Source organism: Meleagris gallopavo, chromosome 1 (genome assembly GCF_905368555.1).
Source record: "Meleagris gallopavo chromosome 1, MGAL_WU_HG_1.1, whole genome shotgun sequence".
Classification (NCBI taxonomy): domain Eukaryota; kingdom Metazoa; phylum Chordata; class Aves; order Galliformes; family Phasianidae; genus Meleagris; species Meleagris gallopavo.
Window position 1 is genome coordinate 134,776,970 of NC_139404.1, and position 21,474 is coordinate 134,798,443.

Here is a 21,474-nt window from a genome sequence, read left to right on the forward strand (position 1 = left end):
ATGTATACTCTGGCAAGTGAAGTCTTTTTTATATTTTCTTATATTGTCAGCAAAGGAAAGTCAAGCATAAAACTTTTATCTTAAGATATAAAGTGGGAAAAGAGAGTAATATAGTTAGGAATCTGCTGTTTGCCTTGTTGCAAATAACTTGCTCTGAGAAATAGCTCTAATTCACCTCCCCACCCCCAAGTACCATGCACACAATAAGAAGGAGAGTTTGAGTAGCTTGAAGTGGGATTTAGACCTTTAAGTCACTTTAATTGTTCTCTTGTAATTTTTTAAGTCTTTGTTCCTCAACTTATCTTCTGATGGGATGCACTGGGGTCCATAACGAAGACTGTTGATTTTTGAGGCATTTAGATTGGCTAAACACAATGAGAGGAAGTGTTTTTTCTATGACAGTGTTTGTAGTGTATCTAACTTCATTTAATCAGTACACTTTTTTACAATAACTGATGAGCAATGTCCCTGGACCAGTTCTTTCTCTAGGAGAGACTTTGTCATTCATTTAAATGCAGTCTTGCGTCAACCAGCTGCAGCCCTATTGCTCACAACCAGACAGTGCACAGTTGGTGTTTTTGCTAGATGATCATTAAAGTCCTTCATAGGGAGGATGAAGTGGGGGAACGAGGGGCGTATGATAATAGTTGATGTTATTTCCTTGAACTAATCCAATTATTTTTTCTTTTGAGAAAATAACTGTATGTAGAAGGCATGAGCAACAAGTGTTGCTCTTTTAGTGGAGAAAGTTCCATCTGTCTTTAGGTGTCATTATAAAGCTAAAGAGGTGTACTGAGACTGTGCAGAAACTGGAAGGTTTCTCGTTTCCTGTAGAGCTGAATTCTTTTTATCTTTTGAGGTAAATTCAGAGCAGAGGAACACAATGGTCATAGACCAGGAAAACATAACTGGGTGATGAAAGGTTAAAAGATATGTTTAGTATGGAGAAGAGGGCTGACTATACACGAATCTGTAACCATATTTTTAAAAAATTGTGAGAGAGGGAATTGTTCTGTATGTCTAGTATGGATACTGCAAGTAATAGATTTAAATTGTAACAGGGAAGGAAATTTATTAGGTTTGTTAAGAACCGGAAGATTTCCTTCATAAAGATTCTGAAGCACTGCAGTAGATTCCCATCTTTAGTACTGATAGATTATATATAACTGGTCCTGACCAAAATATTGGAAACTTGCTGCTTTGGTAGACCAGATGACCTCTCAAAATCCTTTGCTGTCCTATTTTCCCTGCTGTAAGGATTGACTAAAGGTGATCTTTATGTTTATTCTCCCAGTGAATTTACCTCTTGACTGTCTTTCTGTCTGTAGGCTTCTATTTGCAAGCACTGTTTTTTAAAAACTTGCTTCTTCATCCCTGAAAATCCACTTAAACACACTATTAACGCTTGGACTTTATAGATGTTTCTCTGGCCTTGTTTTTCTTCCATGAAAACAAACAGCAAACAAAAGCGCAGACAAAAACCCCAAATACATCAGTGGTAAAATTGGGATGTACTCCCAATCTGTTGATCGTGATTGCTCTTATTTAGTGAGGTACACTCAAAAAGCTGTATAATCTTTTATATGATTACGTTTAAATATATTTAAATAAGTGCATAGACTTCTAGAGGAGGACATTTTTGAAATCAGACAGTGCAGTGCTAGCCTATTGTTTTTTCTAAGACTCAGATGAACACATAACTGAGAAGCCAGTAATGTTGTTACATTCTTTAATGCTTGTTTGTAAATTGATTCAACTCATTGGCTAACCGTAAATTATTGAGCAGGTAGATTTCTGTGCCCCAAGGCCCATGTAATTTGTATGCAGCAGAGAAATCCTTGCTTTCATACAAGTGTTTGCCAGGCACTCGCCAACGTAGTAGGGAAGTATGCACCGCGTGCCTTTTTCTGGGGTATCACTGCTGTAATCCATGACATTAGGTGGAAGCTGAGACATGGAGCTGGGCCAAAACATGGCTAAAATAGCAGAGTCCTGCCTGACTGTCCATGTGGCTGGCATAGAAGACTGTGCTGTTCATGCCCATTTTCTGTTCCCTACCACTTCACTAATGACATGAGATTGGGTTACTGTGGTCGCAGCTAGTAAAAAAAGTAATAAGAATTGTCTGCATTTTCACTTCTACTGGTTATTCCTCTCTCTTTTATTTACTTTTTTTTCATAGTTTATGAAATAGTTTTTCGTGTAGGTTATGAAAAGATCTTCTGCACGAATCTCTGAATTGAGGGGTGTTTCATATGCAGCTCTACCAATTTTGAAACAGTGTCTTCTCATACAAAATCATGTGTCCTGGAGAATCCTATCTTTTCCAGCATGTCTGCATAAAATGACTTTTTTTAATCTGCGTGAAAAGACTTGTAATTACAAGTTGCACTGAAACACAGCCTTCTGTACTTGGGAATTCAGTGAGTGCATGATAATGGTTTTTTTGGTTTTTTTTTTTTTGTGTTGTTATTTAACTTCATTAATTTTCTGTTAAGCAGTTTAAAACAAACTAACAAACACCAAAACAACATATATTTCTCCAGGCAGGCCTTCTGGTGTGAAATTCAAGTAGGACCAGTGAATGGAGAGGAAGGATGCCATTCCTTCTCTTTCCCAGAAGGATTTGCATAGTGACCAGTTCTGGCTTGCTTTGGGTGTCTGTGGCAGAGCCTTCAAACTCTGACTCATGATCTCCTGTGTTTTGCATTGAGATTCTAGGAAGTTATCTCCCTGAGCTCTGCTCTAATCTTCTGCAACAGATTTGTATTTTATCAGGCTGTGGCAGAGGTATAGGAAGACAACTGAGATCAGTAACCTCTTAAATCAACAGAAAATAAATCATTCAGAGTGTTAAGAACTGAACCAGCTCATCCTGTTGTCCATTCCAGCGCTCTTACCACTGCTCTTGAGAGACTTTCCGTGAGCATGGTGCCCTTTATCTAAGTTTGCATCATAAAAACTGGTGAGCAGCCAGCATGGTGAACCTTAACACCCTTGTTCAGCAGTCAGGTGGGACTCATAAATTACAAGCAGGAATTTAAGTTATTCCTGCCATCTTGTTTCTCTTGGCTCTGGTTAAGCTGGATGATGGCACTCGTGCCTTGTGTGGGCTGCTATGGGGATTGCTTGGTAGTATCTGACCAAATATACTAAGTTCTTTACAGAGAGAGTGGTGAGGTACTGGAACAGGCTGCCCAGAGAGGTTGTGGATGCCCCGTCCCTGGAGGTGTTCAAGGCCAGATTGGATGGGGCCTTGGGCAGCCTGGTCTACTATTAAATGAGGAGGTAGGTGGCCCTGCGTGTGGCAGGGGGTTTGGAGATTCATGTCCCTTCCAACCCTGGCCATTCTGTGATTCTGTGACATGGGCTGGTTCTTCCATGAAATTGCAGGGAAGTGTGCAAGTCTTGTTTAGGTAGGGTGGCTCAGAGTCATTTAACTTCTCTGGGGATCTGTGGACAAGCAGGATTAGTCTGCAAGTTGATCAGAGGAAGCTTTCCAGGTTCCTAGGAAGAGAACCTTGAACTATACGAGTAGATGGAAGCGAATCTTGAACCCTTGAAACAGTGCTTTTTTCATAAACTTCTTGGCATGAGCTTTTAGTAAATTCTGAGTGGGTCACATGCTAGTCGAAAGATATGAGAGAGACGGCAGTTAGAGTGGGGATTTAATAAACTTTTCTGTTTAAGAGTTTGTTTTTCAGTATTTATATTACTATCACAGAGAATGGCCCTGAATATAATTGGATCTACTCATGAAACCTAGCAGAGATGGATGTGAAGCCCCTTACGTATTTTGTGTCTAAAGAAATGTGTGAGGTTGTTGTGTCTGTTATTTTTTTTTTCAGTGCACAGATTTACAACATTTTTTTAGGTCTGAGCTACAATTAAGCAACCTGACAGTAGTTTTGCCTGCAAATCTCTTGTGCTGAACCAACTCTTACCTTCCCCCATGAGCAGCTCCAGACTTCAGGCACCACTGTCAGGGGCTTGTTCTAGCAGCAGATCTTCCCGAAGGATAAACTTTCTTGGCTTGTTGGCATTGAGACTGACTTTGCCTTGGCTGTTTCCATCAAATGTTTCCATTCACTTAAAGGGCAGTGTCAGCTGCAACAGGAAATCAAGGCAGCTTCTCAAATCATAGGTGAAGAATGGAAGGAATGTGACATCTCTAAATTTGTTTCAAGGATATGAATAAAAGCAAAAACTGTCACACATTAAGAATCAAATGGCTGACGCTGTGTGCTTTAGAGAGATGAGCCAAGCATCTTGAGTCTGTCATTATTTAGTTCTCCACTATTTCACTGAGGAATTTTTCACGTGCTAAACATAGTGATCAAAGCCTGAATGAAAAAGAAAATGAAGCCAGAAGCACTTTCTCCACCCACAGTCCTTTTTTTTTTTTTTTTTTCTCCTCGTAGTTTCCAGTGAAAGAAACAGTGTGCTTGTGAGTGTGTAGTGAAATGTGCTGTAAGTTCAGTTGTGGCTGCGTTCCCTTCCACAGGAGGTAGTTATGTTTGTTTTAGTATCAGGTCTGGTAACAAATTCAGTTGATAGCTTGCAGAACTTTCTCTAAATAATTCTGGTATTGTATTTTATGTTTTGTGGGTTTGTTTTTTTTTGTTTTTAAATGCTGGGCTTGCTCAGACACTGTGTTTTCTTGTGTGCGGAGTTCACGGCTGCATAGCTAAACTTCTCTTGTGTTCCGATAACATCTTGGATGCAGGCCAGTTCTCAAATTTTAAACACATAGTTGTTTCCCTTAGTTGGACTGTTGCCAAAATTAGCTCAGTTAGCTGCTTCCATGTCCTTAGGTTGCCAACTCACCTCTTTGAAGTAGCAGCTTTCCCCAGCCCAGAGGTCTTGAGTACAGAGGCTGAACTGGATGCTGCAGCATGTCTTCTGCTGTCTGCATGTTCTGTAGCTTCTCTCTCCCCCGCTCCCAGCTCTCTCCTCAGCCTGCTGTTAGTTTCTGGGATCTGCCGTCTTCTGCATTTGACTGTATCTGACCATGGCTTTAATTCTTAGTAAGAGCAGATTTCAATTCTGAAGCATCCCAAGCCTTTAAAGGAAAGGGTAAGATGGCTGTGGATACAACTTTGGCCTGGTCAGGGTTATTGTTGAAGGCAAGGACTGCATGGTCATGTAGGGAAGTAATACAGCTGGGAAGGGTGCCAGGAAAGGAAGCAGGACTTAATGGAAGGAGGAGAATGAAGTAAGCCTTGAGACCAAGGCAGGGTTTATGAATGAGAGCATTTATTCACACGAAAAGCCACCCATATGAGTAACAATTGTTGGTGCTGTAAGCTGCTTTGAGCCATTAAAAAAAAAAAAAAAAATTAAAAAAAAAAAAATAACCAACAATGCAGCTGTAATGTGACTTCTGTTTGTGTGTGTCGTCTTACAGAATATTTTGGGAGGTGACTAGGGGCCAAACGGCTGCTACTTAAAGTTATCATAATCCCTGTAAGCCTCATTGAGCCAAACCAGCAACTGTCAAGTGAGGACGGTAACTATAGCTCGTGTGTCTGACTCCGTGTTCTGATATTAGGGAAGAGAAAATGCACACCACTTTATTTTTTCTCTGTGTAGTAGGGGTGCTTGTGGCTCTAACACAGCGCTGCCGTTTGGGTGTCTGCACAGCGACGTGAGAAAAAAATTGCTCGGGCTTAGCGGATGTCTGGAAGACTGCAGTCTGCACTCTAACAATGGGCATAGGTGGTATGTTTGGATTTGGATGTTGCCTTGTGTGCCATGTACTTCCTGCTGTGTGTACTCTGCCAAATCTGTGCTTCAGATATAATACTGGGTATTTTTAATAAGCTGTGTAAGGAAGCGACCGTGACATCTGCCAACTTTGGCTTCTAAAGATCCTGTCTTATTTGCCTGTCTTCTTGTAGCTCTGTGTCTAGCAGGAGACTGAAGTGTATTCACATTTTATTTGGCTGGCTGTTCCTGCTTTGAATAAACCTTCTCTTCTCTTCTTCCCCTCCTCACCCCCATCCCTTTACATATGCTGCTAAGCATAGCATAAAACATATTAGCCAAGCAATAGAAGAGGCTTAGTAGTAGAAACAAGCAAGCGTACTCCTTTGTACAGACTGATTTTGCTTCCAGCTCACATTGAGATGTGAACTCTGGTCTTCAGTTCATGCAGCAGGATGAATCCAGTATTTCTAAACCATTTGAAATAGTTAGAGGATGTGGAGTTGTCTGTGGCATGTTAATAGTCTTTACTTCCAAGCAAAAAAAAAAGCACTTAAAAAAAAATCGATACACAAAGAATTTTGGTTTGAGGGGTTTCATTATTATTCATCATGCAACTCTTTCACTTTATCCACTGAACTGCTAGTGCCAAAACAAAAACAAAACTGATTTAGTGAGTCTTAAGATATTGAGAAATGAACACGGGGTGGTTTTGCAGCACAGCCTAAAACTAAATAAATGTTTCTGTTCTGAGATTAACTGAGAAGAAGAGATTTCATCAAGTCAGTACCGCTTGCGGTGATTTTGGTAGATAGCCTAGGATATGGAATTCAAGTTGCAAGTCTGCCTCTGGAGTTTAGTAAAACATGTAAAAGTGAACAAAACTTGAGTTTTTTTAAGATCTTGTTCATCATTTTGTAATAAAGATTCTCTTCCTTATTTGCTTTCGTTCTACTTGCACAGTAATATGTTTCTCCTCTTCCCTGTCTTCTTAGAAAATCCATCACCAGAGCATTAGAGGAGATTCAGAAATAAACACCTTTAAGTGGGAAGGGCTTCAGGATGAGTAAAACAACACATGGAGGGAACTTTCTGGATTTGATTTCCTGGTATTCTTGCTCCTTCCATTGCACCAGTCTTGATGTTTTCACGTCACTGCTTTTTCCCAACAAAGCTTTGCATATCTTCTCTCACAGCAGGTGCAGAAGCTCCTAGGGAAAACCTCGTGAGGAGAGATCACGTAGCATCTGTGTCTGTGAATGTACCTGCACTGGATAAAATGTTCAAGAAACATTTAGGTTTGGTATGAGGGACGTGGTTTAGTTGGGAAGTATTGGTGGTAGGTGGATAGTTGGACTGGATAATCTTGGAGATCTTTTCCAACCTTGGTGATTCTGTAGTTCTAAGCTGGACGGTAAGACAGCCCTGCACTTTTGGAGAAAAGCACTGCTTCCCTCCTTCAGAGGATAGCAAGGTGTAATGGATGTATGCTGGAAAAAAGGTAAGAAAAGTGATGGGAAGTGAGGACAAACAAAGTAGACGGCTACAGAGTCAGGACTTTGTGTACCTGAAAGCTTTTGGTTTTAAACACTGGTGATCTTTCTCTGTAGTCTCAGATCCTATCAGGAACATAAGAGCCGGTGACTTAGGAACAGCTCATTTCCTAAGTAAATAGTAACTGATACCTGCACTGCCACTCTTTTCATCACTATGATAACAGAACTAAAAATAAATGAGTAATAGTTTAAAGCTTAAAGAGGGTAGATTTGGCTTAGACATAAGGAAAAAGTCTTTTACGGTGAGAGTGCTGAGGCACGGGCACAGGTTGCTCAGAGAGGTGTTTGATGTCCCATCCCTGGAGACATTCAAGGCCAGGCTGTATCAGGCCCTGGACAACCTGATCTATCTGTGGTGTCCCTGTTCATAACAGGAGAATTGGACTAGATGACTTTAAAAGGTCTTTCCAACTCTAAAGATTCTATGATTCCATAATAGCGTTTGTTTTTAAATGTAGTGGTCTTGAGCGAAGAAGCTGTATTTGCAAATGCTTCTGTGTTCAGTGTGGAAGAAGACTGAATAGCCCCTTACAGTGAACATCCTCCTCTGCAGTCCTTGTGAAATCCTGTCCTTAGCATGCTCCCTTTATCTATTTATTTGAAGTCTATAAGATCCTGAAATGATGGCAATGCTAGTCTTCTCCTTCAACTGTGACCATATTGATGTGCAACCCATGCTGTGATGTTAAGGGAGGGGTACCCTTGTTATTTCTCCTCCTCGAATGACTAATGTTTCTTATGAGCATACGTTTAGTCTCCAATGAAACCTGAACTCAGAACATGGAGGTTGAATTTGAACTCATTTGATTCTGCAAGACTCCTGAGTTTTCAGCGAGGTTAGTTCTAGTATTTGTTTTGGAGGATCTTGTCAGACTCTTGAGGGCTGTGTAAGCAGATGCTGCTGTTTTTTATTAATTGCCATGTCAAAATAAAAGTACTCACTGAAGCTGTCTGACTAACTAGCTGTTGGGGGACAGAGAGAGTCATTTATCTGTTCTCTTGGGGAAAAAAAAAAACCACAAACCATTCTGGAGCCCTGGGGCTCATGCTCACAGTAATGTGGCTTGGGAAATAAATCACGGAGTTTGCCTGCTGCAACCTCTTACTCTTCAGGTCTTGGTGGGAGATAGCAATGGTACTGTTCTGAGGGAATGCACAGAGGATAAGCACACAGTGAACTGGAAGCTCAAAGCATTTGTGTGGTTACTTTAGATTCCCTCAAAACAAAGATACTATTTCTACAGAGTTTCACAAATTGAGATGGGTGAGGATCGGATTTATCTTAATGTTTCCTCACAGTCAAAACTTTGCTGGGTAATTATCCAAGGGAGAGTGAGTGTACTTGGGCTGGAGACCTGCTTGGTTTTATTGGGGATGCAGTGTGACTCAGGGGTGTTACCTGAGTGGTGGAAGGGCTATGAAGGGCTATGGGATCTTGGAGGGGTTAAGCCAAGTGACAAGATGTGATCTGCGCACGGCTAGGTCAGTCTTCATAGCATTTCTTCTATTAGTTAATTAGTCTCTTTCAGTTACCATGTATTGGACTAGACACTTCCTGTTGTCCATTCTGCTCTTCTGAACATTGTGTGTGTTTTGCTTTGGTATGGTCTTAGATGTCTTCTGCCTCTGACCAGCACTCGTGATAATGATTAATAGAGGACTTGCCAAAGAACCCAATTGTTGTCTGTTTTCTGCTCCCCCAGAATCAGCTGAGTTGAATTAAAGTAAGCTTTATAGTGTGTGTGTATTTCCAATAAACTGAAGCTTCTCTAATGTTCTTGATAGAGAAATGGGTATATAATCCACAGTTCATTAACTATCATTTCATGCTAAGATCATTAGTGAATAAGTTCATCTGTCATATTCTTCCAGTGGAAAGGGCAATTTTATGGATGAACAGAGTATTAGAGCTCAGAACGATGCAAGTGTTTTGCATACAGAATGCCCTAAATATCTGGGTGATGCTTATGCATTTACTGCAATCCTTTGGGGGCTAAGCCTGAGCATAAAAACGTGCACCATATGCATTGAACGGGAATTTGGAGCTGCCCGAAGCATGGCCTCTGGGATAGTTGGGTAGCTGTCAGTTTAGTAGAAACCTCTTGTTTCAAAGAGTCTGGGTATTTTGTACCTGGAACAGTGGCTGCTGAATTCTTGGTTCCAAATGAAATCTCTGAGCAGAATGAGTGAAGATGACTTAACTGAGAGCACTGAATTGGAGGCGGTAGATGGGATGGATATAGCATTCAGCTGCCATTTCCAGCCGTTAGATTTTTCTCCTCTGTCTTCACAGCAGAGATGACTAAGTGGGTCACAGTGCCTTGACTTATGGCTGGCTGTGTTTATTTCAAGGAATGGGAGACTGTTTCAGTGGGGAAATTTTGACTTGTGGGCGCATCCCATTGGCTTTCCTGTTTATCCAGTGTGTTTTTCCTTGTGCCTGATGGACTAGTAACTCCACCAAAATGTTCTTAATGTGTTTTGAGAGATGCCTCTGGATGGTATGACATGCCTCTATCTCCTCAAACACAGTGATGAACTTGTTTGTGTTGTGATGCTCAGTGCATTGAATTATATTTGCCAGCTAGCTTGTGAGACGATTAGAGGATTTGGGGGTAGTATATTTTCTGTCATTTCTGAAATAGAAGCAGAAGTATTTGAGTGATGTAACATACCTGTGCTTTGGTGACCTGAAAGACGTTGAGGGAATAACATCTGCTGACAAACAGGAGGCTGAAAAATCAAAAGTTAATGCTATGACATTTTGTAACATAAAAAAGCTTTCAGTAATGATTAAATCTACAGTGTGGTTCTATCTCCTATCTTCATGCTTAGCCAAGCCAGTAAAGAGGTCTGTATTTAAAAGGGGAAGAAAAAGCCTACTGGCTTTGAGCTTGTTAGGATGCAAGATTTATTTTGAAGTGTACCTCTGCCATACTTGCTGTATTTGTCTGTATGACTCAAATTGCATCCACCAATTTAGATCTGCTGAAGCATGAGTGACTTGGAATTAAAAATCTGTGGTAAAATGGTAGACCTGTCAATGAATAAATAATGTTGATATATGCTTATAGTTCTTAGAAATAATTCCTCAACCGTATAATTGGATAGACAGGAACTGACAAGATTGCTTTTAGGGGGTCTGAGATTTTTTTTTCCCCCATTTAAATTGGTACAGTCTAAAGAAAGTCCATAAGTCTCTGAAAGATTTTCATGCTGAGATAGGGCTTTTTTATTTCTATGTTTTTAAAATCTTGTCTTACTATAAAAGAACTTATTCTATAAAACCTAACAAACAATAATAGATCTGCAGGGCTACCAGGTAACAAGCATCAAGTCAGCTGCCAGGCTTAGCTAGTACCAGTTGACTGAACTCGTCTTTAAATTAGAAACTTTGGTAGGTTTGAAAAAAAGGCAATGGCTGCAGATATTTAAGTAAACAAAATCCTTTAAAAAGTATGTATGGATTCCTTAATCCATGCTGTATTTTGCTTATCCTGCTCATCTGTGTGCTTTCTCTGGTGTAGTAGTCCGCTGTAAGCCTTGTGTGGCAGCAGGGGCCAACTATACTATACTGTAGTACAAACTATATGTACACAAATCATAAGGTCTCTGCCCTCCTTCCATTAGGGGCTCTTGTTTTTCCAAATAGAAACAAATACTTGCTCTTCTTTCACATTAGAAAATCTTGTTCTGTGGGCATTTAAGGTAGGTGGGAAGAGTAACATTGGAATGGTGCTTGAAGGTGTACCTCATGGGTGGGAGTGATCACTGCAGTCTGTTCTAAGTGTGTGTGTTCTAAGTGTGAAATGTAAGGATGCTGGCTCCTCCAGGATACCAACACTAATTTCTTTCTCTTTGTGTGTGTGTATCTGTATGTTGTTTTTTTTTCCTTACCCAGCCCCTTCTATGGAGAAGACTTTTACTGTGAAATTCCTCGGACCTTTCGCCATCTGTCATTTTATATTTTTGACAGAGATGTTTTTCGAAGGGATTCCATCATAGGTATGTGATTATAAAAATTATTATTTTCATTAGAGCTTCTCTTGGACTTCTAACTATTAGATCATACATAGTCTTAAGAGTTGGGATCTTGCTATGTCTGACCATGACAGCGGTAAGTAACGCTCAGTATTCTCCTTTTTGTCAGATGACAAAAGTGCCTTGGATGTTACATATAGAGAAGGCTGGGAGATAAATGCTGTTTGTTGTGACAGCAAAAGCAGATTGCTGTTTAATCAAAATAGTCAGTAAAGCACACCTAAATGTTGCATCATTTTTTACTGTAAATTTTTTAAATGCAGTCTTCAGTCTTGCAGTACTATAGGGCTGACTGTAGTTACCTGCATGAAATGTTGATAAACTGTGACCACGGTAATGAGATGGAGTGTAATAGATACTGGTCATAAGTACTCGCAGCACAATGGTGACAGATTTTTATAAGCATTGTTAGAGCAAACTGTTGCTTATTTTGGGCAGAGTGTCTGCCAGATGTTATTTGCCTTGCATGTCACATGCAGCAAACTAGATAAGACCAAATTTATCTCTGTAATAAAGGTCTCGTAAAAACCTCTAGAAGTTTAATAATTATCTCTGAGAGGAACAGTTTCCATTTAAAGTTATTTTAGCTGATTTTCATAGAATCATAGAATGGCCTGGATAGAAAAGGACCTTGAAGATCGTCTGGTTTCAACTCCCCTGCTATGTGCAGGGTCGCCAACCACCAGACCAGGCTGCCCAGAGCCACATCCAGTATGGCCTTGAAAGCCTCCAGGGATGGGGCATTGTTTTTGCCTGCTTGTTTTTTGTGTGGGCTTTTTTTTTTTCCCTTTTTAATTTCAGTTTCTCATTTTTAACTTTGAAGTTATGCCTGACTGTCATTTTTTTTAAAAAAATTATAGTATAGTATGGCTGTAGCTATCAATAATGCGTATATGTTTTGTCAGAAATTGTCTGACGCTGAGCAATAGTGTGTATAATGCTATAAAAAGCAGTAATGCTGATATGCCTAAAGATGCTGATCTCTCTGTATATGTCTTTACATTATACTAGTTTGTCATGCAGTTGCTAGCTTCTTCTTTTTGTTTAACTTTTTGTTTTATATTTTACATACTCACTAAGGAATTCTTTGTCACTAATTGGGATTATCTGTGTATAGAACCTAGCAATTCTCTTTCTACTTTTTTTTTTCTTTGACCTGCCTGGTCAAAGACATGGATTTTGAGAAGTCAGTAAGAACCTTAGCTTTGCATTCTTCTTTTTGCGAATTTTGCATTTTACACTGCAGTGAGACTTCTGGTGATATTCACTGTCCCATGTCAGAGATTTTTAAAGCTTGATTCAAAGCACAGTAAAGTCAGTGGAAACTGTTTGAATTAACCTTCATTAAAGAAGTTCTTAGACAAGATGATGTTCTCTGTTTCGTATAACGTTAATCTACTGCTAAGTGTTCTGTAATTTTCAGATAAATCAGCTTACTTTAAACTGAGGCTTTCTCTTAGCTGTGTATTGTTGATGCGTGAATGTATTTAAAACAAGTAAATATGCATTTCCCTCAGTCACAAACAAGTATCGGCTATAATGAATTAAGGACTTTCTTGTTTCTCGAGCTGTTTAGATTCTGCTGAATTTCCAAAGTAAAACTTGACAGTTAAACCAAATTTCATAGAAGTATAGAATATCCTGAGGAGAACGGACCTACGGGGACCATTAAGTCCGACTCCTGATTCCACAAGAACCACCCAAAAATCAGACTGTATGACCGAGAGATCTTTCAGAATGTTCTGTGAAGTCCTGCATTCGGGCCACGCACACTGCCCTGGGCATCCTGTTCCATGCCCACCACCCTGTGGTGCAGCCCCTTTCCCTAACCCCCAGCTGCCCCTCCCCTGACAGCTCCATGCCGTTCCCTCGGGCCCTGTCGCTGTCACATAGAGCAGAGCTCAGCGCTGCCCCTTCGCTCCCTGTGAGGAGCTGCAGCCGCCATCAGGCCTCCCCTCAGCTCCTCTGCGCTGAGCACAATGAGGGGCCTCAGCCGCTCTTCATATGTCTTTACTCTCCAAACCCTTCAACTTCTTCATAGTCCTCCTTTGGACACTCTGGATAACGCGGGATGTTTTATCTGGAAGGATACTGTGAGAAATAGCATTAAAAGCTTTACTGAAATTCAAAGTATAACCTAAATCCAGGTTCCCTTGGTAGGAGGGTTTCCAGCTGGCAGACCGTATTACCTAAGCACTAGAATGCCTTTTGCTTTTAATTTGAAAATTATGATGCTTGGTGCTTGTAACTTTACTTCTTGAGGCAGGGAGTTATGGCTGCTATTTTAGTATGCTAGATTGCAAATGTTTAGAAATCCATTTAGGTAAAATTCATGTTTGTTTCTGAGGAAGAGCACAGTGAAAGACCTTAGTGAGAATACCACGTAAATACAGTACAGTAACAGACAAAGCTGTGGGCCCAGAGCACTTGCTTTAAGAAGCAAGAATTCCATCTTCCAGGCATCATGAAATAAGTCAGTTTTACTTTTCAGAACTATGTGGTAGCAACTTAAACTACCCATTCCTGAGAAAATGCTTTTGCACAGGAAGAATTCCTAGTTGTGTCCAGACACGCATGTACTTTGCAGAAAAAGCATTAGGTAAAGTATTGGGGTGGAGGTGAGGTAACTGAAAATGAATGTTTAGCTCTGGTGTATGCATCCTGGGGAGAAAGGTCAGTTTATGATTTTTGAGTGAGCTTTGGGAAAGCTTTTTGGTCTCTCTGATATTGAGTTTTCTTCTTGTAACATGGAAGCAATACTGCCTTTCTTTCAACTTCTCAGTTTCTCATTGTTGAAATCTCCTGTGTGTCACTGGTTTTCTGCAGCTGCAGTGGCCCATGAGTTGGCAGGCCGTGGGCTGGTATTTTTCTTGCTAAGGGCTTTACTTTCTCTCAAAACAAGGATTTTTGAACACTTGACACAAACCAGACCCATGAAATTTCCAACAGAGAAGTGCAAATTGTCTCCTTTTCTCCATGTTTCCTTAGTTCCTGTTTTAATAATCAAGCTCTGACACTGGAGGGCAATTCTTCAGGAGCTTCTGGAGTAATCTTCTCTGAAAGCTGCTGATAGCAGCTTGTGAAAAGAAAAACTTGCAGATGATGCAGACAGACCTTTTTTGGATTCTTGAAAGATTGATCAGGTTAGAATTTTTTTTTTAAAAATGTGGTTTTTAATACCTCTTCAGAAAAGTGAGGTACTGTTCCTGCAATGTGAAACTTGTTTTTGTGGATTTTTTTTGTATGCATTCGTATGCAGAATCCATATGTAGGCAGACTGATGCCTTCCTCTACTCATCTAGCACCAAAAGGCAAAATTCCAGTGTTGCTGATTTACACTGAAATTTTACAGTGCATATTAAGCTATTCTGGTCTGAGTTTGCGTCTTCTCCATCTTTTCTTCTCCTTCCTTAGCATAAACATGTTCTGAAGAGCATTTCAAAGATGTGGAAATGCTGCAAATATCTGAAAGGCACTGGAGAGAAGAGAAATCCAGAATTACTGTCACCTTCTGATACTAATTCTGTAACTTTTGCTTGTAATTGGAAAATGTTCTGGGAGGAGAACATTGCTCTGAAGTAACTGCATGGGGTATTTTCTGGTTATTTATTGAACAGCAACCATCAACAGCAAAACTAAGTAGTGGAGGTTTTGATGGGCTTTTTTTTTTTTTTTTTTTTTTTGGATGACAGTTATTTTATAGGACCAAACTATGTGGTATTTAAAAGAAAAAGCTACTCTGAATTTTAAGATTAGTCTTAAGAGACTTTTTGCTGAGGAGACTTGAGCAAAGGAGGTTAGGAAGAAGTCTCTACTGAAAAAGTTTGGTTAGCTTCATGCTGGAATAATCTCATCTCCACTGAAATGCTGAATCCTATGACCTATGAATAGGGGCCCTTTGTTTGCATTACAGAGATTGATTGTTGTATTATGTCATTGTGAGACATTTCTGCTGAAGAACATGTGGTTACCCATGCTCATCCAGCAGTGAACTTTCTCAAAGAAAGGAACCGTGGGTTGTATTCTTCCATCTAGGGAGACTGGTTTTAAGTTCAGATGTTTCTTAGCTTGTGAATTTGCCTGTGTTTCCTGTGTGATATGGTATGTGCAAGACATCTGCTTGTATTGTTAGTTTGGCTGGTTTTGAGTGGGTTTCAAGAGGGAAAGAGAATGTCTGTGTGTGTGTTACAGTGGGTGAGAATTTGTTAAGTAGTGATTTTTATTTTTATTTTTTAAGATGGCTGGCTAGTAAAGTTCCTTTTGAATCACTATTTAATTTTGCTAGAACTTTCTCTTGATGCTGCAGTGCTGCTTTCCAGGGTGACTAGAACTTAGAGTAGGCATGTTCTTATTTACTTAAATATGAAGTACAAGCTTGTGATGATAAGTTCTATGACATTCAAAATGTGAGTCTGTGTGTGACAGATGAGAATGCTTAAGCTACCAAAACCGGAAGGAGTGGAGGCAAGAAAATGAAAAACAAGAACCCCCTGAAACCTCTGATAGAAACTTCCGAGGAGAAGCAGGCATATTCAGAAACTGGAACACATGTAGCAGATATGTTTGTGGAACATACTGAAGTGTTTTGGCATACAGGATGGGAGGGTTGTTGAGATACAAGATATCTTTCAGTTTGCATGTTTGTTTATTACATTTGTGTTTCCCTAATGATAATTTGCTAAGTCGTGTAGGATTTTGTTAGCTAAAAATATGGATCTGGAAGAACTGTGTCTTGGAAGAATTTTGGATACCGGTTGAAATGCAAATATAAAGAAGAAATGCACATCTCAGAGGACATGAAATATGATTTGTCTTTTCTTGATAAAATGTAAAGTGTACAGTTACTGTGCAGATAAATTAGCCTTAAGTTGTCTGTTGATAATGTGTGCCTTGACTGTTAATGGCTGAAGTTTGGTATGCGTATAGATGTGTATAGTATGTTAAGATGCCTTGAGTAGGAAATGTACTACTGAAAGGAAAGGTAAATTCTGTTTAAATTTAGAGACTTTTTTGGTTGGTTTTCAAATCATAAAGTAGGAACAGCAGCTCCCTGCTCCCCAGCACTTCACTTATTTTGGTAACAAATGCATGTAACTGACTTGCTAACATCTATATAATGCATGATCCTGAACAGAATAAAATGGAGTTACTGTGAAGCTCTGAGGGAAAGAAAGAAATTTACTGGATCAGATCATGTCCCTGTTACTGCACTGGGGAGTATGAACTTACTTTCACACGCCTGGGTTACTCCTGACTGAGGGGAAGGTTTGGGTGCAGTCCTAGTGGGTGTGAAATTTTAGTGGAAAAAAAACAAACAAACAACCCAACCATGGATGTCGCATGCCTAAGCTCTTCAGTGCAAGAACAGAAGGCTTACAGAGAGAAGATTAATAAGTCATTCTGTTAATTACATTTACTACAACTCACTGCTCGAAGCCACTTTTATAGAAGTTATTAGGTGTGCTGTACACCAAATTGTCTTGGGGCCTCTGTATTCTGGCAGGCTGTAACTGTTTTCCTTGCTTAATACTAGATGAGGTGAAGCAAGTAAGGGAATAGGAAAAAAAAAGTGCCTGCAGAGGTAATTAAACTTAGATGCTCTAGGCTAAATTAGATGAAAGCAAATTGTAGCTGATAGACATTCTCACAGAATAAGAACACCCTGGAACTGAAAATTGTTTGAGGTTTGCATGTTACAGGTGACTGTGCCTTTGTTAATAAGTACTTCCAAGGCTGAGGAGGTGTGTTTTTGTAGAGTTGCCGCTACAAGCAAGCTGTCTATTGCTTTTGGGTAATTGTTGCCAAATGTAGCTGAAACATCATCATTTGAATATTTGTTTTGGATTTTAAGGAAAATTGAAAAAGAATCTTCTTGCTAACCTATGCTTCTTGATAGATAAGCGAGGGAAAGATTTTCAAATACAACACAAAGTAGAGATCAGTGTTGTAATAGAAAACTGTTCTCTTTGTCCTCTGCTTAGGGAGAAGTCAAAACTTGGTTTACTGCTTCTGTGGTGTACTGTTGGATGACATGGGAATGATATCTACTCAGTGTGGTATAAATATAGCTACTAATGAAATAAAGGAAACAGATGACTGTGTCCCACAGTGACAAGTCTTGGAAAACTGTAAACTGGAATTATCCTCAGAAGATTCTCTACAGTTGTGTAGAAAGCCTAAAATAAACACTTTCTGCAGAGAATAATTTGTTAGGGTGCACTCACAGTATCTTTTAGCATAACAGATGATCATAAAAGCAGGAAAACAAAATTGGGCTTTCAAAAATGCACATTTTTCCTTTATACTCCTACAAGTGCATATTATAAACAAAGCTTAGAGCCTGAAATGTCTTTTTACACAGTCCCCCATTCTCACCAGTGACAGTGTTCATAATGCCTGCATTGAAATATCATAGATTTATCCTTCCATCACAAGCATATTCTAGCTACCATAAGTTGTGCTGAGCTTGCTGTGTTTTCTTCAGTACTTATCTCAGAACGAGAAGTTGTTAAATAGCCTCTTTTAGACTTATGTCTTGCTTGTACTAAGATAAGACTGAACCTGTGAAGACAACTCAATAGCAGTGACTGCTGGTGGGAGTACCTGGAAGAGGCTGATGCTGGTGGACTTGGTTGTCCAGTGCAAGCAGCATGCTGAGGGGCATGGGCGCCTGCTGGAGGCAAAGCAAATGACAGCAACTGCACTTCAAGGGAGATAAGCCATGGACTAGCCATTTCTCAGATGCAGATTTGTTTAAAGGACCCAGACAGCAGTTGGCAGAGCGCTTATCCCAGTGTTCTAGTTCTTCAAGGACGTGAAGGGGAGAGTAGAAATTGTCATATCAGGCAGCAAAGCTAAGATGGTAGAGAGCAGTTTGTGTAGTGCAGCACCTTTCTTCTTTTAAGGTTAGAAGCTATGTTTTAATCGCAAGCCTACTGCTCTCTGCCTTATTATTTAAGACGAATCCTAAGAAGGGGAAAAATGGGTATCAGAAGTCTTATGTTCTTATATTTGCACTAATTGTTCAAAAAACAGATGAAAACGGGGTTATGAATGTAGTCTACCTCAGTCCTCTTTGTAGGCTATACTGCTGCTATGCTGGAAGTGTCCTGCCATTGTCACCACTAATTCTTAGCAATGGAGGCAGGTGGTCTGGTAGTACTTGCTCTTCATGGTGCACAGCACAGGAGCCAGTAAGGAGTCATCCTCTGCTTCTAAGGCTCTTTGACCTTCCATTGCCTCTAATTCCTGTTATTGTCTTTCTAATCCTCAACTAGCGAGATGACTTATATCAATATTTTTCCATGCCTCAGGAAGGGTCAGCAGATTTGTAGAGTTCTTGAGCAGTGAAAGCATCTACCCCTTTTTGTCTTACAGATTTTTTTATTTCATGACAAATAATCGTTTATGAGGATAATTATAAAATTCTATATAGTCTGAAATAGTTAGCACTGCTTTTTGGCTGGAGATTTCAAGGTTATAGAAGCCTTTCACAGCCTAAAATGCTGATTAAAATCAATTCTGATTTGTCCTTAGTCTTCCCAGCTGATGAAAGTAATTCTCCTCGTGCACTCTCAGATCAATTATTTTAAATGAATTCAGTGATATAGTGGGTCTGTGCACTTAGCAGAAAACAACTTCTGAACTGGCCCCCATGACCTCTTACTGCCTGATATTGCTGGACATAGGAGACGAAGTAGTCTCTACTCAGACCTTAGAGAAAACTGAATTAATTAGTCATTTGGTACCTCTTTACATGTGACTCAGACCTATGCCTTTGCTGTAAATTATATATAATATATATAATTAACAATAATACAGATAATGTTAATGGAGAATAGAAGGTTGCTATGACTGGATGGAGAGTGCTGGAGCTGAGTTTCAAACTCCACGCTAGTCTTAGTATGGAAATGTTAAGCTCTTAATGAAACTCAGAGATGTGCAAGGGCAAGCTATTGGCCTGCTAGTAGCAAAGGCAAAGGTACTGGCTTGCCTAGAAAGACCATTTGGAACTCCAGTGAGGAACTAGCATGGAAGGTGCACTGTACTCACAACGCTTTCTCAAGAGGTGAGGCCAGAAATCTGTACTTATCTCTGCTGCATATTTTTGCCACTAACCTTCTCCTAGCACGTGTCTTCCCACTGTGTCAATATGCCTTGAATTGTCAAGCAGATCAGTTGAAATGATCTATGTGTCAGCCCACACATGACCCCTGAAACTCACTTGTTCCTACCTTCTCCTCCTCCAATATGTTTATTTTTGTTGTTTGGTGTTTTTGAAGTTGAATTGGTTTCCTCAGCAATTTAAGTCCAGCATGCTGTGAGGACAAAACTGTATGGTAGTAAAAGGAGGGGTCTTTGCACCCTTAGGACTATAAAGGCCCTGAGTAGTGCCTTCATTCATCACGTGCTGGCTGTGTGTTTGGAAGAACAGGTTGCTGGTGCTTTTTTCTGCCGAAAAGATTCCCAAGAGGGCATCAAGCGTGAAATATCGCATCTTTGCTTTGAATGCAAGGTTTAGGATTTAAACGTGCCAGATCTGTTGTGTGAATTTGGGGAATATAGAAAAAGTGACTGCCATGTGGATGAGGAACATGCAGAAGAATGTGTGGATTCCCCCCATGCATCTCCAGCCTGAGGTCCCGATGAATACTGGGCACTGGGAAATGAATTAGTTCAGATTAGAAGAATGCTTTTACCTAATCTCTGTTGGTTGAGAAGATTATTTACTTTTAAAACCTTCTAACTAAAGTGACTAAATATCACTCAACATGCTCTTCTGTCTCCTGCTTCCTCCCATGTGGTCTCTAAAAGCATGAGCTAGCACAGGCAGGCTTTCTGCAGCTCTGGGTGACTCTGAGGAAACCAGCATAAATGATGGGTTGCCTCAGAGATGAGATTTGGAGTCTGTCACTGATGTCTGGCAGCAGCCCAGGTTTTGAGAAGGAGTGCTGTGCAATAGGGTTAAGTTTGGGAGCATGCTGAGGATTCTCAAAGAGAAAAAGTCCTCTAAGTGAGCGACAGTAAACCTTTTGGACTTCTGGCATCAGATTTATCTTCAAGGAGAACCATAGGCCTTTACTACGTGGTATCAGTGCAAATGACAGGTGCCGACAGCTTGTGCTTGTTCACCTAGAGTTAACCCAGTTCTTCTGAGCCTAGAAGTTGTTTCGGCTTGATTCATTGGCCAACTGGAGACCGAGCAAGGCTATAGGGAATGGGGTGAGACCCAACTGTCCTCAGTGCTGGCACTGGGCCATAGAGAGCCTTGTGGTGCCAAAGCATGGCTTGAGTAGGCGTGTGGACATGGCCTCTACAGACTGGGAGTTATTAATAGACATTCTGTAGGCTGCTGCTGTACATAGAACTGTTAAACAGGCCAGATTAAACGATCCACCCTGTCAGTAATATACTTTTATGTATGTTTAGACTAGCTGAAGTATAGATCCTGTCTTTACTCTCCACCAACCCCCACCAACACACACACACATTTTCCCACTAGATTTTTCTTCTTTGTGGATCACTTGGTATACAGTGAAAAGCCCTGGATTCCATCCAGCCTGGCCAATAAGTTTCACTCGTTAATAAGAATTGCTTGTGTGCAGAGCAAACAGTCCTCTTCGGTTTCCTAATCAAAACAGTTGTGCTGCCATGTTAACCCTTTTGGAGCTGGAGGCACACATTGCTGTGCTGCTTACTTGCTGATCCTGCAGTTGTACCTGCATGGGTTGGCTTTGCCGTGCCGGATTCAGGGTGCCCCTGCTAAAAGAGGAGACAGTCGCACCTTTTCAGCTCTGTACGGGTGCTGATAGTGCTGAAATAATCCCTGAGCTTTCCACAAGGATTGTCCTTTTGGGAGACGAGGTGGGGTGAAAGTGATTGAAAGATACTGGCAACACATACCTGTGAAGTGCATGTTACCCTGCAGTCAGGTGAGGGATTTCTGCAAGAGACTGAAGAGTATGGCAAGGATAGCAAGCACAGAAAGTAAACAATCTCTGATAAAGTCCACAATTACTGAAAAGTCATGCCTTTAAACATATTCCTCTGACCAAGTGTTTTAGAGAAACTAGGTTACCCACATACTGCTGTAGTTAGAGAATACAAGCAATAGATGTGAAAATACGCAGCCATCAGTACAGAGGTTCTCAGCAGCATACCTTCGTATCTT

The 21,474-nt window shown here is 40.4% G+C and overlaps 1 protein-coding gene across 3 annotated transcripts in view; it reads left to right on the plus strand.

Annotated features, from left to right (window-relative positions):
• Window positions 1-21,474, plus strand: part of RASA3 (RAS p21 protein activator 3) — a 175,637-nt gene that overhangs the window by 79,201 nt on the left and 74,962 nt on the right. For all 3 annotated transcript variants that reach the window (XM_010728350.4, XM_085215032.1, XM_085215017.1), the window contains exon 3: window positions 11,164-11,267. In XM_010728350.4, coding sequence (XP_010726652.1) covers window positions 11,164-11,267 — 104 coding nt within the window. The remainder of the gene's footprint in view (window positions 1-11,163; window positions 11,268-21,474) is intronic.